This window comes from Rissa tridactyla, chromosome 2 (assembly GCF_028500815.1).
Source record: "Rissa tridactyla isolate bRisTri1 chromosome 2, bRisTri1.patW.cur.20221130, whole genome shotgun sequence".
NCBI classification, from domain to species: Eukaryota; Metazoa; Chordata; class Aves; order Charadriiformes; family Laridae; genus Rissa; species Rissa tridactyla.
This window is the reverse complement of record NC_071467.1, coordinates 12,666,487-12,679,941: the sequence shown is the minus strand read 5'-3', so window position 1 is coordinate 12,679,941 and position 13,455 is coordinate 12,666,487. Positions and strand designations below refer to the sequence as shown.

At 39.6% G+C, this 13,455-nt stretch overlaps 1 protein-coding gene across 3 annotated transcripts in view; it reads left to right on the top strand.

Annotated features, from left to right (window-relative positions):
* Window positions 1-13,455, top strand: part of NSMCE2 (NSE2 (MMS21) homolog, SMC5-SMC6 complex SUMO ligase) — a 132,737-nt gene that overhangs the window by 51,194 nt on the left and 68,088 nt on the right. For all 3 annotated transcript variants that reach the window (XM_054193384.1, XM_054193383.1, XM_054193385.1), the window contains one exon: window positions 11,156-11,309. In XM_054193384.1, the coding sequence (XP_054049359.1) occupies window positions 11,156-11,309 (154 nt within the window). The remainder of the gene's footprint in view (window positions 1-11,155; window positions 11,310-13,455) is intronic.

Below are 13,455 nucleotides of genomic sequence, written 5' to 3'. Positions count from 1 at the left end.
TTGTGAACTCTTATTTTTACCCTCTTTCTTCTCACGCTGCTGTCACATTTTGCAGACATGAGTAAGTTAATACTGCTGTCACACACCAGTCTCATTTACAGAAATTATTATTTTAACTATGACCTATTTAAAAACTGTTTTAAATCGAAGTTGGATTTTAATTAGTTTGAACAGCATGTAAAAATCCAGGGCTTGTTTATAATGGAGGAATCTATACTGGCTGGAGAGTTGGAGCATGATTTCATTTTTAGTCATAATTTTAAACCTGGATTGATAATTTACGTTTAGATTTTTAAAAAGGCATATAAATTGCAAGAGTTGTAAAACAAATGTCTCTGAATTTTTAAAAACTCTTCTTATGTGTTTTCTATTCTACAGTCAGCTATCAGTTTGCATCCAGTATCTACCTTACAGTTAGATATTACTATTGCTAATATTATTATTAATATATTGCTATATTTAATTGCAGCTTATTATATATTGTTTACAATTTTTCAGGTTTCCTTTAATGTGGAGAGTAAGAAGCCAGTTGGTTTTGAGCTAAGATGTGGAAGTCCATGTAATGACCTATAATAAAAAAGCTGTTCAGGTTTTGTCAGATTTCTCAGGACGCAGTTTTGCGAGGCTCTGCATAGAAATGGATGCTCTGGAATCAGGAACTTGGGCTCAGTTGTGCAGGACACACAGCTGTCACAGCACAGAAGCAGTCAGTTGTGAAGGGGTTTGTGAGTGTCACAATGAAGGAAGATGTTTTTTAAGAAGGATTTTGAAGAAGGATTTAAAGATTTATTCCCAAGTGTCTATGAAGAGCTTTTCCACAGCAGGAGGACCAGGAGGGAGAAAGTGTGAATGCACTTGCTTTGAAAATCAAACAGGTAGTGTCAGGGACTGGCATCATCAGTTATCTACTGATCTTTCGATGCTCTGATAGATAACAGGAAAGCTGTGGGTAGATTCCAAGGATTTTAGTTGGTGGGAAGGATGTGTACGGTGGTAACGTAGACAAGATTAATCCAGGCTGTTACACAGCACGTGTTGTCTTTGCAAAAACTGGGGACTATAGAGGAATATGTAAGCAGCTTAATTTAGCATACTAGGAAAAAAGGCCCTTTAAAGGCTAATTTTCTGATACAGCTCTATTTCTGAGGCTTTGCTGAAACTGCGTTAATAACAAAGATCGGATGTATAAGAAAAGAGGAGGAAAAGAATTGCAGTTGAAAATATCCTTCTGTGTCGGATGATACGGTGCTTGGAGGGAGCCTGTGTAACTGGGGAATTGAGATATCCTGGGACACCCATAGAGCAAAAAGGGTATGTTAGCATTCCAGTGTCCTGTGCAGCCTAACAGGAAGGAATCACTTGTGCGAGTACTAGGAAAGCAAATAGTGTTTGCCAAGACAAGGGAAGAGGTGCAAGCTGCCAACCACAACTGGTAACTCAAGAAGGATAAGAATGGAAGTAAGACCTGGGATTTAGTGGCTAATAACTCTATTGAGGGCTGTCTCAATAGGAAGCTGGATAAGACAACGTCACTAATAGTGATTGAAGAATGTGATATGTGGAAAGGCTCAAGGGAGAGACTTGGCTCTAAGGCATTTGCAGCAAAGTGCAAAGTAAAAGGCAGTTCTGCCGCAGGGCACGGACTGGGGCTGTCATACAGGTGAGGTGTTTTGCACCCACTGCAGTGTAAGGTGGGTCCTCCTGGTTTACGAGGAAATTTGGGGTGCATAGTGCGGTTGCACTCTTTGTTTTTTTCTGGGTAGTGCAACTCTGTACCATCACTGAATTCAGTGTTCTATGTTAAAGGTGGAGCTGACCCTGATGGAACTATTGCCATCTTGATCCCTATGTTAATACAAATATATTAATTCGGTGAGTCTAGACTGTAAGTGTCAGCCAGGATATATGTTTTTCAAGTAACATCAATTCAAATAAAGCATGAGTTTGTACTTAGAAATCTTATTGCTGTTTCCCAAAAGTTTAAAGGTTACATTTAGTCTTAATGAAGAATGCCAACATGACTCACATATTGCTGTTTTGGAGAGTATGAAGAAGAAACGCTGTCAGTGCCGAAGAACTTTTCGGGGACGAGAATTTCATCAGATGAATGAAAAAAAAATGAGAGGAGTAAAAATTGAAAAAGTCTACTTGACTTTCACTGGAGGTATAGCCAAGGAATATGGAAAACATCCCTCTAGAAAATCAGCTGATTTTAACAATACATGCTGTAAGCAGTTCTCCAAAGGATAAGTCACACTTTGTATTTAAACAGGGATCAGCTTCACAGCTGGCATAAATCAACAGTGTTTTGTAGGAGCTGGTGGAGATAACACTGAATTGTACTTGGTTTAGGATTTAGCCCTTTATTTCTACACTATGGAAAACATGAGTTTTAGTAATCTCTGTTAACCAAGCAGAGCCATACAAGAGTAAACAGGCTGTTAATCTGAAATCACCTTAAGGCCTTCTTCTGCTCCCACTGAAATCAATGTCTAAATTCCCATCAGTTTGAGTGGGATATTAAAGACCAAAAAAAATTGCTCTAATATCCATGTTAATGTATTTTCTAAATATGTGAATTAATCAGCAGCTTGGTAAACTGGTTCAACAGCCTGATGCATTTGCTGAATCAACCTTGCTAAAACAGATGAACCATCTGCCTCACAGTTTCTAACATGCTGTTAAAACAAAGCAACATTTTTATAAGAATAGTTATTTTTGCTGTTACAGGCTTCAATCTGTGCACAGGCAAAACTACAGAGAACGAGATGCTGTGTATCTGTAGTGCACCAAAATTAGCTTGCATATAAACTATAACTGTGGCAGAACTTTAAAGTAGATAGAGAAGAAGGAATTAGTAAATTTATGTACTTGCTCCTCCTGTGTCTTGAACCATATTTTTTAGGTGTTTTCATAAATGTCTCCTAAATACTGCGGAAATTTTTGCTTTGTCATATTCATACTTCATATATTGAAAACCTACAGAGAAACAAGATGAAGACAGACTTGTGTTTGGTTGAGATCGTTAAGAAAATTCAGATGAATCCTCACGGCAAAGTTGGGCTTTCAGAAATGCTGAAGGGACTGAGGTGCTAAATATTCATTAACTTTCCTCACTTTGGTACCTTGGGAAAACCTCAGCTTTAATGCTCACATTTATTGCTGTCTTTATGAGCCATTTTTACAGTATTGGTAGCAAGCGATCTCAATACTGGTATTGCAATAAGATCCCCTTTCGTTGCTTCTTTTTACCCCTTTGCACAGCAGTGCGCAGGGGGTCTTGGGGAGAAACACAAAGATGTTCAAAGTCTTGTCTCTACCATAGTGGGTAACTGGGGAAAATACAAAGAGCAGGTTTTTTTTGAAACCATGTGCAGATAAAGCATTTTACCTGAGGTGAAATGTCTCGCAGATGGGAACCCCAAGAAATGCTTTTCAGGCTGTGAACTTCGCTTTTGGGCCCGGACAATTTTGTTTCTTCACCTGGTGCTCGTTTACTTTAATCCCACTCTGTACATATGGTTCCTTTCTAAAGAGGAGAAAGAAAGCAAACAGCGTGGGCCAAAGTCCACTTCGAGCCTTCCCAAAATGAATCTTATGTGCCACAACTTGCGAGGAGTTAGTTCAGATATACCCCAGTATTCATGGAAGCAGCGTGCTTAGTTTCTTTATAGAGGTTAAACATCTCCAGCTGCATTCAAAGTAGGGAAAAGAAACGGTGGAAGGTATTAACGATTTAATTATGGGGGACACCTTAGCTACAACCACCGTATTGATATGCTGCTTTTGAACCATGGCAACCCTACCTCACCTTCAGACTGTTACTCTGGCAGAGTTTGGGGATATTTGAAATGTGCTGACAGTCATTTTCTGTTGTGCTGGCCGGGTTGAATAGGCAGTATGTGTCATAAGTATGGGTCAGCCCTCATAAATATGCCTCTCTTGGCATTTCACAATTGTCTGCAAAGGTATTGCTCAACCGGAGTCCCAGCCCTGCAGCCACAATGTGTAGAGGTGTTGAATCTCCCGGATCAGATGTGGGCCCTCAGGCAATCATGACTGCAGCAGCGCAGAGCTCCTGCTGCTGAATGATGATATCCTTTTTGACTGCCCTGGCAGAGGTTTCCAATAAAGCTGCGTTTTATTTGTGCATCAACAAATGATCCGATATTTGCTAAGGGTTTCAATCCAGCCATTGAAGAATAATAAATGACTGTTTAGGTTGAGCTGAAATTTTGCAGCCTGATCCAGTTACAGTGGTGACTCACTTCGAGTTGGTTCTCACATGATTCACAAAGTGTATGGGTGACTCAACCCACAAATTTACTTAGCTCCCATGTTATTTTCCCTCTCAGAGAAAAAAAAAAATGGTTATAATAAATAATCACAGCAAACTTTGACTTAACCCTGAGGTAAAATAAATGTGCGTGTTGAAAGGCTGCATATTTGTAAAAGTAAATTATTTAGTGAGGTAAGTATGAAATAATAGGATGTAGGAATCGTTAAACAAGAAAGAAACGTGACATGCATTTTTTGTTGACTTTGTTGCATAGCAGATGTAAATAAAGGAAGAATAGTTATTTTTATCTGATGGAGATGCTCAGAGAGGCTGTTTTGACAATGTCCATACTTATTGCTGTTGCCAGCCAATTCTTGGCATTTGTTCTCTGAAATAAATAGTTTTAGATATGTCCATGTCTGGGTCAGACGTTTTAAAGTGACGTCAATTCAAAAAGTGTGAGATACCCAGGTTCTGAAAATTGTGTCTTTGTAGGATGTCTCAGACTAATCACCCCAAGTCCTGAAGTACCTGAAGTTATCTGTCTGAAAGATCTTCACTGAGTTTCTTTACAATATCGAATTCACAGAGATAAGAAATTCTGTCCCAACAGGAGCTTTAAGATACTAAGTTTTTCTTCAAAAGATGCAGCTGCTATCAGCGTTCCGTTAGCATGTGCACAGGCACATGGCGGCAGTGTAAATACAATATAAATTACTATGCGTTTAGAGTTAGCTAGACGTCAGCATGTCCTTTTTCGGGTTGTCCCAAAAGGATGTAGATATCTAGGTAACTGTATACCTCTGAGCTTCTTAACACTGTGTGACTAATCACCCTCCCTTTCATAAATGAAACAACAGAGAATCTGGAAAATGAAGAAATTCTACCATGTCAGCTGATGTGGTCATTAAAAAGGTCATTAGCAAGCAGGAATGTTTCTTTGCCTCACAAATACAGAGTGTCAATAACATCCATAAATTAAACTTTAAAAGTCCTTATTTTGTAGGGATTAAATTACAGGAAACAAATAGCGTGTGGCTTGAAAGATTAAGGTGAGAATTCGGAATTCTTTGGAAAGATAGTTCCTTTGCAGATTACATCACTGGTTTGAGGAAACCTCAACATGGTTCAGGTGCGGCAAGAAATTTCTGAGAAAGCAAGCTGCTATGGGACTGCGCTGGCAAACTTCCCAAAACCAAGGGACATAAACAGTAGCCTTGGGAAAGGGTACCTAGGAACAGCAGCAGGATTAAAAACACACAGCTCAAGGACTTCTGTGCTAGAGAGAGAAGAAAGAAAAGGCTAAAATATAACTGAGGAGTGTCATGTGCTGAACCACTGCAATGCAAAGTCCAGTGCAGCATTTTTGTGGTACGCAGAATGACGCTTTTTTATCACAGAGTTTGCTGAGCAGCCACAAGCTGTTTCGGGCCTCTTTGTAGAAAGTGAACCAAATGCACATGTTAATTTGAACTTTCTCTCAGCTAAAGGAGAAGGTAGAAGGATTGCTTTGTGCTCAAAGCGCAGAACTGGGATTTATTTATTCTTGGAACTGGGATTTATTTATTCTTGGTTCTGCCACAGCCTCCTTGTGCAACCTTAGGCCAAGTTATTCATCTCTTCATGCCACAGTCTCCCCATTTGTAAAATACAGTTGATGGTACATATGTCACAATGGGCATTTGAGGCTAAATTCTTTAATGTTTGTGAAGTGTTTTGGGACATAATGCTGGGAAGGACAAATTACTAAATGCTGCAATGCTACATGCATAATTATGCTAACTAGTGCCTCTTTAGACACTGATCCTTTACTGTGTGTAGACTAATACCACAAGTTGGTCCGATTTTAGTTAATGGTACCTTTGACCTTACTGGTTCTGGGACTGGTCTGTAACAAAATAATTTATTTCCGATCCGGTGGTTATGCTAATTGATGAAATAAAAATTCCCCAGACTGCCCCTTAGAATACCCTGAGTTTACAGTTATCTTAGGCCGTGCAAGCTGGTCTTTCAAAAAACCTGATTTCTGGAGGCAAAGTCTAACTAACAGTTTATGCATGGAATACACACAGTACCAGTGAAAGAATCTACAAAAGGAAGGCTCATCCTTACAGATAGATATTGGCAGAAGTCAAAGACTGCCATGACCTGGCTCATTTCATAAGCGTTGCCCATCAAATCTCTTTGCACATACCAGCTGTGACCCGGTGGTGTGGTGTGTTGCCATGAGCAAATATATCTTTTGATAGGTAAACCACGGGTATGTTTTTCTAAACAGTAATTTTTTTAGTGTTTCTAAATGTGTTTTCCTATCAGCACTGCTGGTAGATCATGTATGGAGTACCATTAATTATCACGTATGACATGTTTGTTCTGCTTCTCATTGCTGACCTCCCATGTAAATGCCCATGTGGTTCTTTGCTGCTACGGGACTGTCACAGCAGATGCTTTTGCTTTTTCTATTGCTGTAAACAAGCTGTTGTGACTGATACTTCTTTTCACCATATGTCCTGAACACTCCCAGTTCATAGTTATATGTCATTTCCAGGATGCTTTGTAGGGTGTGTATGCCTCCACCCCATTTCAAAATCAATGTAACTCTCAATGGATTGACTAATGACTGCAAGGTGTTACTTCGCATGCTGGTTTTGGCTGACAGTGCTACTAAACCAACAGTTGTTTGCATAACATGTCTTTCATTGTTGCCATGTGAAGTAACTCTTACGGACGGATTGAACATGCCAATGGCCTCAGGTTTGCTAGGAAGCATTTATCTGACATGCTGCTGAGACTAAAGAGAAGTGTGACCCCAACTTGCTGCCCTGAATATTGGTTAATTTGCCCTGTCCCTTAGCCGTATCCTATGTTTGTATTGTCCTTGTACGTTTTGTTGCGCTGATCTCATCTTCGCTACATCCATCATGAATCTGCAGAGTAGGAGTGGGTGGTGAGAACTAACGAAAACTGTAATGTACCTGTAAGGGTGTTGTGCTGATGCAGTGTGTCAGATGTTGCAATTCTGTCCCACTGTGAGGAATTAGGACTGATGTCACATTTTCTTTCATTTGTTATCGTTTATGTTGTTGGGTTAGATCATTCTCAACCCTCTTCATGGAATAGGATATGCAGCACCAAAGAGAAATTACTTGTGAACAGCAAATGTATTTACTTGTTATTACAGTGGGTGGCCATGCCTTATTCACCTGTGACGCGTTGACCTTCCAGAAGGTCTACCTGGCATTTCAGTAATAGCATACGTAATGGTACAGTATTGAGTGTGGTCAGGAATGGTGTCTCTACTAATCATTTTAATGAAAGCAATCATCTGGAGGTGAACAGAAACTGAATTTAAATTGTAAACGTGAAAGAAGTTAAACTACAGGAAAGAGCATTCTTTGAGTATCTCTCTCATCTGACTCCTTAAGTTTCTATACGAGATGGTTGTCTGCCTATGTCATATGTACTGCATTGCTGCACTATCTGCGTAACTTAATGTGTTGCTGTTGGGAAAATAGCTGGTGTGAAAGACTTTTTTTTCTTCTTGATAACTGGCGGAATTGTTCATGTTGCCTTTAGCTCTTACTTTGTTAGCTATATGGCAGCAGGCTGTGTGATTATAGTTACATACACAAGGGAGGGGTTTGTATAATTGTTCTCTAGAGGTTAATACGGATGTCTACATGCAAATTTTTGTAGCTCCACAGTGACAGGGGCAAAGCTTATTCGTGTGCATATAATGCAGCTTCTCAAATATCCGTCCTTTTTGCTAACGTAACAGTATAAGTTACAGTTCCTGCTCAAATGGGTCGAGTCCTTTAATTTTGGAAGTTGGAGTTGAGAGAACCACTGTTAGAACTAACATTGGCTGTGCCCTTCTCTTCACCTCTCACTCTGAGGGTATGGTTGAAGATGCTACGTTGCTGAATTTCTGTACTCAAATCTTCCATGACTTAAGAAAAAAATAAAAAGAGCCTGATGTAACTATATCAATGTGTAACATAGTCCCTGCGGAGAGGAAAAGATTATTGACATTGTCTTTGCTACATATGGATGTCTGGAATGAATGTCCACATAATTTACTCTTTGTGTGAGTATCAGCAACTTTGAAGCACTTGGTTTTTTTTAGTATACACAGCTGGATCTTCTATGTCGTGTCTGGCCATAGTGCTCTCATTTGTGGTCTTAGATGAGGGGCTGTTATTTGGGCTATGCTTGTGAGTGTGGGCCTGTGTTTGTACGTTCTTTTTATGTTAAAGAGAGAATGTCTGTACAAACAGCCTGCTGGAGTTGTTGCAGAAAGGAGTATGTTTGCACTACGTGTTGTCCAAATCAAATCATTATTTTATAATGTGTTGGATTTTAAATGTATTTTGGTTTAGTAGCCACTTTCTTATGCTTGCATACGCCTAATGGCCAAGTTTCTTCTCCAGTGTTGGTTTTGACTGTGATAGGCATTCTTTCGCAGCAGTTTGCTGTCATACTGACGCAGGCAAATCATTTGAGCGTGTACGATTGCCCCAATTCCCCCAGGCAGAGGGTGTTCTGTTTTCCTTTGTTCCTGTCGTGGTTTTGGCCAAATGGGCCAATGGCCGGCGACAGATGCTCCCCCCCAGCCTCTCGTGCACGGAGAGGAGGAGGAGAGATAAAGAGATTTACGAGTTTAGAAGAAACTAAACTACTTTAATAAAATATTAATAATAAAATAAAAAGGAAAATAATGAAATAGATACAGTATATACAAAACCGGATTAAGCTCCCAGGATGACGTCACCGGCAGGCACTGGGGAAGTCCCAGACTGGACTCAGCGACGCATGGGAACTGGATTCCACAGCTGGAGTCAGGAACACATGGAGCGGGATCAAAGGCGGATGAACAGACAGGGTCCTCCTCGGACATTGGCCACTGAAGAAAGAGATCTAAGCCTTTGATCCCTCAGCTTTTATACTGAGCATGGGGCAGATGGGATGGAATACCCCTGCTGGTCAATTTTGGGTCACCTGTCCTGTCCGCTCCTCCCCGCAGGTGGGACCCCTCTGTGCTTTTCCGCTTCCGACCCTCCAATGGGGCAAATAATGAAATTAGCTGACCTTGGTTGTTACAGCAATAAGTATAAGCAAGAGCCTTTCTGCGTACTGTTCCTTGGCACAAACTGTCTTATCGCTCTGAACGAACCGTTTTAGACACAACACGCTGTTAATTTCAGAGAGTTAGAAGAGGCCTAGCTAAGAAATAAAAATTACTGAACAGAAAGTTGGTTCTGTTTTACCTCAAACCAGGACAGCTCCATTTGTCAAATTCCATAGGATGAGGACTGTGTGGTGCTGCTTGGCTTCGTGCAGCAGCCTGAGCGTCTCCGATGACGTGCTGTTGGTCTTTCATAGTCACTGTGCGCCTTGGGTACCAAGGTATTCCTGAGGCTTTCCCACTCGCACTTTGGTGTTGTGGTAGGTGATCTTTTCTCTCCGGGTGCCTTTGAAGACTGCATGCTATCGCCTGGCAGTGCACAGTGTTTTCTTCTTGCCACAACTCACACCTGCCTCGTGTCAAAGTGCCAAACTGGCTTTACTCTTGGAAGGAGTAATAGTTCTATGGATTGCTTTGCTTTGATTAAAAGGAAAGTAAAGCTTTCTTGGTTATGTAGCATTCTGTATATCTGCAAAGTCCATTTTTACATGAACATTTATTGTTTCTTTGGCTCCTGAAATGAAATATGTTCTGTAGGATTTCCAAGGTCTCTGTAAACTCTGAAACCTGTGAGTGATTTGATGAAGTTGACCATTTTTTTCTCAGTAGGCCCTTTTTCTGTCTTTCACAATGAATAGTAGGGCGGTCTGGTGAGGGGCAGAATTTAATCTGCGCGGCAGAGGAAGAGTGGCAGAAATGGTGCTTACCTCCTTTTTTGGCGTGTTTTGCCGTATGTTTAGGATAGAAATAGCCTTTGTCTGGTTCAGAAAATACTTAGCATTAAGGATTTGACAGAGGTCCACCTTCTTTCGGAGTCTGTGCTGCTGCTGATCATCATTGCATAGCCTAGTCCCCACCACCTGTAGGCTAGTTCTTATGAAGACCTGTCAAAGGTACAGTTCCCTAGAATGTAACGTTTGCTTGAGGAACAGAAGGGAAAATTCTAATTATTGGGTTTTGGGGGGTTCCCAAAGTGCTTTTTGGCTTTTTGCATTCTTGGAGTATCTTAATTTTGCTTATGTGATAACTTCCTGTTTATTTACAGTCATTTATTCTTCAGATCTTTCTAGATGCAATTACTGTAAGCAAATGCTTTTCAAGAAACTGTGTTTTTGCCGGTCTATACGGCATAATGCTTCTTGTTCACACAGCACAAATAAATTGAGGTGGTTTCCTTTTATGTTAGCTATCTGTACGGCTTTTGCTGGTGTTATCACACTGATCATCCATGCAGATGATAAACTTCTGTAAAGCTGATTCAAAAATGATGAGAGAGTGGAGGTTTTTAGAAAACTCTTTTAGGAGTTATTTCTGGTTTTCAGTCATCTCACTTTTTGGAGAGAGTCGTATTCTTTGGTTTCATTCACGTTCAGTGTTATGCTGGTTGCTGTTAACATGTTGACCTTTACCACTCACGAAGTGAATTTGACTGCAGAGGTTCAGTTTTTCCTGTTGTTAGTGTGAGAAGCACCCTGTATACAGCAACTGAGTTAAATGACACTGAAACCCCAGATTTTATAGTTGCTTTTGCTGAAGTAAGTAATAACCTGGAGGTTATGGTTTCAGAGCAGGAAACCCAATTGGAGTCAAAAGAAACTGAGATTATACTTACGAATTTTTGCTTGACGTCTTTTGCTTTGTATTAAAATACGTGTCATAATAAATAGCATTCTATTTCTTATTCCTTACAGATAAAACGAGAAAAACCAGAAAATATACCAGATCTAAAATATTTAGTAAATGAAAAATTTACTGCACTGGAGAGCAAGAACACGGACTCAGATTTGCAAAAGAATGAAAAATATATATATTTTAAGGATCAAGTTAAAGAGATGAGAAAACAATGTAAGTCTTATTTTTAAAAAAATAGATTTTTTGCATGCTAAATGGTAAGATGTGACTAACCGCCCTAAAATATAGAACGGCCAATTATGGCTTAAACTGAGGTGAGTGTTTGTATTTAAAACCTTATTTAAACTGATATCTGTGTAGAAAAAAAGGCAGTGTAATTACCATGGTAGTTTTATTTAGGCTCACACAGTTCCTGCTGTGTTTGAATACAAATATAATGAAAGTCTTGCTTCACATCCTTTTTTTGTAAGGTGGGCTTTTTCATTTGAAGACTTTTTCAATTTTTTTCTTAATTGATAGGATCTTCTGAAAGGATTAGGTAAGCTGTTTTCATTTGTCACTTAAACAAATTGCTCCTGTTTCACAACTTAGGATGTGTTGCAACTCTAAGAAGACCTTTGCTTTAATCGTAGAACTATATTGTTGGAAAATGCTTACTGTGTGTGTTCTCAGGTTTACAGCTTCTATGCACGCACAATGTAACTTTTCAACTTATTAAAATCCTTTTTTCTTAATTCACATGATTTATCAAGTGTTAAAATTTTAAGTAATTTGTGCTTGAATTGCCAGAAAAGTTGGAGAGCGAACAGTTCTACTTTTTATGCAACACAACAAAATTGTATGCTTTTATTGCCCTGCACCTATTAAAATATCACTGTGATTACTGTTGCCGGGAAAGTTCATGGGCTCTAACACTATTTGTGTTGCTCTTCCCCAATCATGATTATGTTTTGAAATAATATTATTCTGCTTGCTGTCCCTTGACCCCTGTACCTATTCCCTCCTACCCTGCATTTTGATTTCAACATGAACTGGTATCTCAGGAACTTCAGGAGTCATAGATTAATGATTTATACCACTTGAAAATGATATTCTGGATGCTCTTCTGTAGCTCTCCTTGAGTTCTGTTGTTTTGGAGCCCTATCCAAAACCCGCTGAAACTAGCGGAAAGAATTTTGCCGCTGACTTCACTGGACTTTGGATTACTTCCCTATAGAGATTTATGAAGTGTGAGGACATGCTTGACAAGGTGAATTTTAGATCTGATATCTCAAGGCTCCCTAGTATTAGAGCTTGAGGGCTTAATATATTTGTTTCCCATCTTTATGGTTTTTAAGATTTTGGATTTGAGTATTAGCACTGATCTCTGAGTTTAATAGGCACTTGGCACTACTCTAAGAATGAAAATACCAAGTTGCAGACCACAAAACAGTGTAATTTTTACTCCCTACATAACCATAAAATTGTTACTGCCCCACCATTATGTTGTAATTCCTAATTTCCAGGTGTTTGTAACTGAGAAGATAAAATCTTGATAACTGACTTGGGATTTACTTTCCACCCTGTAATTGCCTGAGGAAGGGGTGTATGCCCTAGTAATACATTCGGCTCAGGCTGCGGGGCTGAGTTCTAACTGGCACACCGGTTGAAAAAAACCCAAATTAAATAAACACAAGAAGAGTTATTCTTCAAGAAAAATAAATAATTAAAAAATATAAGGACTTAATTCTGCTTCTAAGAAATCCAGATTTGTCTTATTAGCCACTTGGAATTTTGTTCTGCTTGTGCATAGAGGTCAGACTGTGCCCAAAACAAAACGCATGATGATGTTGGATGGCCTGCTGCGTTCAGTACATGGACTATTGATCAGCTGGGTCAGCTTGGGTTTTGTAGAATTCATGATGTTTTTGATGAGGTAAATCCATCACATTTGCTCCTATTGCAGCATTTAATGCAATTTAAAAGGTTGAAGGGAAAATCATTGGCTTTCACAGTCTTGGATGCAATGTAATGATCGTGTATTCAAATAAATGGTCTGGTTCAGCTCACCTTCTTTTGGAATGGGGAACTAAATGCCACCTCCGGTCTTCAGATAGGAAAGAGGTGGGAAATTCAAAGTTAAATCTTTCAAAGCAAGCACAGTTCTGCTGCCTTAAACTTGCATTAGTGCGGTCTCTTCTGCCTAAATAATCTGTTGATCCACCATAAAGTCCCTTTCCTCCTTTACTTTCCTCTTCAAAAGGCTCTTTTACCAGGAAGACTCACAGAAATTCTTGAGTAATAGTGGGTGACTGAAGATCAGTGGAGTCTGTTCATATTCCCGTATGTAAATTCGCTTCTATATGACACAGTGACCTGT